The sequence below is a fragment of the Pteropus vampyrus genome, unplaced genomic scaffold, assembly GCF_000151845.1.
Source record: "Pteropus vampyrus isolate Shadow unplaced genomic scaffold, Pvam_2.0 Scaffold124, whole genome shotgun sequence".
NCBI classification, from domain to species: Eukaryota; Metazoa; Chordata; class Mammalia; order Chiroptera; family Pteropodidae; genus Pteropus; species Pteropus vampyrus.
In genome coordinates, this window is record NW_011888905.1 from 1,458,243 (window position 1) to 1,460,921 (window position 2,679).

General features: G+C 66.1%; 1 protein-coding gene across 2 annotated transcripts in view; it reads right to left on the reverse strand.

Moving 5' to 3' along the window:
* LMNA (lamin A/C) overlaps nucleotides 1-1,666 on the reverse strand; it is an 18,778-nt gene extending 17,112 nt beyond the window's left edge. Inside the window, exon 1 of one of the 2 annotated variants that reach the window (XM_011366388.2) lies at nucleotides 1,066-1,666. In XM_011366388.2, the coding sequence (XP_011364690.1) occupies nucleotides 1,066-1,421 (356 nt within the window). In that variant the 5' untranslated portion in view covers nucleotides 1,422-1,666. The remainder of the gene's footprint in view (nucleotides 1-1,065) is intronic. The other variant, XM_011366389.2, reaches the window with a different exon arrangement.
* Nucleotides 1,667-2,679: the final 1,013 nt, after the last annotated feature.

Genomic DNA, 2,679 nt, shown 5'->3' on the forward strand with positions numbered 1-2,679 from the left:
CCAGGCAAGGTGGGGCAGGGTGGAGCAGGGATGGGTGAGGTGGGCGTGGCCTGAAGCTCCCAACGGCTGGATTTCAAAAATGTCGCTGTATTCCACAGCTTATCAAAGCGAGGATCGAAAAGTCAGGGGCTGAGACGACGAGCCAGAGCAGACTGCTCGGCTTGCCTGGGAAAGCGAAAGTGGCTCAGGCCAAGGAGGAGGAATGAGAGGGCCAGAGCCCCAAGCCCTCCAGGACGCCGGCCGAGCGCCGGGAGGCCGGGGCGGCCAGACCTGGGCGGACCGCGGCTTGGCGAGGTGGAGCCTCGCGCGGCCTCCCTCCGCCCTCCCTCCCTCCCTCCCTCCCTTGCATTCCTGGGCCAAGCAGGCCAAGGGCTGTGGGAGCTGCGGGGGAGCCCGGAGCCGGCCGGTCTCCTGGAGCGGCCGGGTGGGCCTGTCGGGGCCCAGAGGTGGTCCCAGACCCGCGGGGAGTCAAAAGAGCTTCTCAGCTCTTAGAAGGAACTCCGATAAGGGTCAGGCCAAAGGGACACCTCCACGCCCCCGTCGGGGAGACAGGGGTCACCCTGCCTTGGTGACCCCTCCACAGCACCACTGGACACCTGCCAGCTTGGGGGCTCTGTCTTAGTGGACATCACGTGTTCGGAGCCAGGCCCGGCAAAGCTGGCACTGTGCCAAGCCTGCCAAGAAAGTTCTGACAGGGCCCTTTCGCCCAGTCCGGTGCGTCCAGGGGCACCCGGATTCCGCAGGCCTGGCAGGGCCAGTTCTGCTTGGCTCAAGCCCTCCCCGGAGCTCCGGATGGCTGGCGAACCTTCCCCGGGCTGAACGTGGGCCTGCCCGCGGCCGACTGGGCCCCGAGGCCCGCTCGTTCCTTGTGTACCCCACCCTCTCCCAGGGACCCTGCTGCCCTGTCTTGACGGGTTCCCTTGGCACTACCAGGCACCCGCTGGGGCAGTTCTGGGGAGGGAGGAGACCGGACGGCAAAGTTAGCAGCCGCCTTGGGCCCGAGCAGGGGTGACCAGTCCGCCCACAAGCCGCCACCTGGGCGCGCCGCCACCTGGGCGCACTCACCGCGCTTTGAGCTCCTTAAACTCCTCGCGCACTTTGCTCAGCTCCAGCTGCAGGCGGGCGCGCTCCTTGGCCACCGAGTCGAGGGTCTTGCGGGCATCGCTGAGCTCGGCCTCGTAGGCGGCCTTGATGCCGGACACCTCGCGGCTGACCACCTCCTCGGACTCGGTGATGCGAAGGCGCAGACCCGCGTTCTCCGTCTCCAGAGAGCGCACACGGTCGATGTAGACCGCCAAGCGGTCGTTGAGCTCCTGCAGGTCCTCCTTCTCCTGCAGCCGGGTGATGCGGGTCGGCGACAGCGGGGTGGAGCTGGTCTGCGCCCCGCTGCGGGTGGCGCGCCGCTGGGACGGAGTCTCCATGGCCGGCAGGATGGCAGCGCTGCCCGCGGGGCAGGGATCGCAGGAAGGGCGCGGAGCTCGGGTCGAAGGACAGAGATGGCTCTGGGTCGGACACGCGGGGCCGGCCGCCTGTCGGCTTACTCCTGGCAGGCGGGGACCCGGGCCGGCGCTGTCAGACCTAGGATCCGGGTTGGCTGGTGTGGCTGCGGCGCTCCCGCGAACACTGAGTCACCGGCGTCTGGGCAAACGCTCTAATAGGTCCTGGGAATGGAAGGAGGGGCCACCGCTCTTAAAGGGGCCGTCGCACACTCACAGGGGTGGGGGCGGGAGTGGCGAGCGGGGCAGAGGACTGCCCAGCCGCCGCGGATCGGGCCCCACCCTCCCCCGCGCACCCCGGCCCGTCCGGGGCTTCGCTGAGGCGCGCGTCTTGGTTCCCGCCTGCTCTGCGCTCCGGGCTGCAAGCTTGTCCCCCCTGCCTCAGGCCTTGGGCGTAGAGGGCAGAGCCCAGGGGCGAGAGTGGGTGGGCAAAGGGCGCGCGGGGAGCCAGGAGGTGGGGGGGGGGAGTGGATGTAAAGCAAGGGAGGGCGCCAGGCGGGCAGATCCAGGAAAGGGGGATGGGGGTGGTGCCTATCAGGGTGACTCACCCTTCTTCCCCCACCAGCTCCCCCTTTCCTCCCCATAGTAATAGTGAGTCACCCCTACCCCGCTCCGCACGTGGGCAGCCCATTCGAAGCTGAATGTCAGTGCCAGGACTGGGTGGGGAGGAACGCCTGGGTTCCCTGGGGGGAGGGGGGTGCACGGCGAAGTTCTGGATTCTGAGTTCCTTTCACACCCTCAGTTTTGGGGTGAGGACTAGAAGTTTGGGGTACCTCTTTTCCTATCTTCTGCCCCAATTAATCTCCCTTCAAAACCAACCGTTACATCTTAGACCCAAGCAGGAAGCCTCAGACCCTCAGAGAAGGACCAGGCCCCGCCCCTCCACCCGGACCACTCCTTTGGACCCGAGCAATTGGAAAAAAGGCTGCGTGGGTCCCCCCTCCGCCCCCCTACTGCTCGCCCCACCCTGCCAACTCGAAGACTGTACTGATTTTTTTCCTCAGGACTGTACTTATTTTAATAGATAATTTAAAGCAGACACCAGAGCTGTGTGTGCAGGCATCACGTTGCCAGGAAGCCAGGTCCTAGATTTTTGTGGTTCCCAAATGGGGCCTGAAAGGGGGAGCAGGGCAAGGCCTGGACAAGCCAACGGTGGGTCTCCATCCTGGTCCCAGCCAGAGAT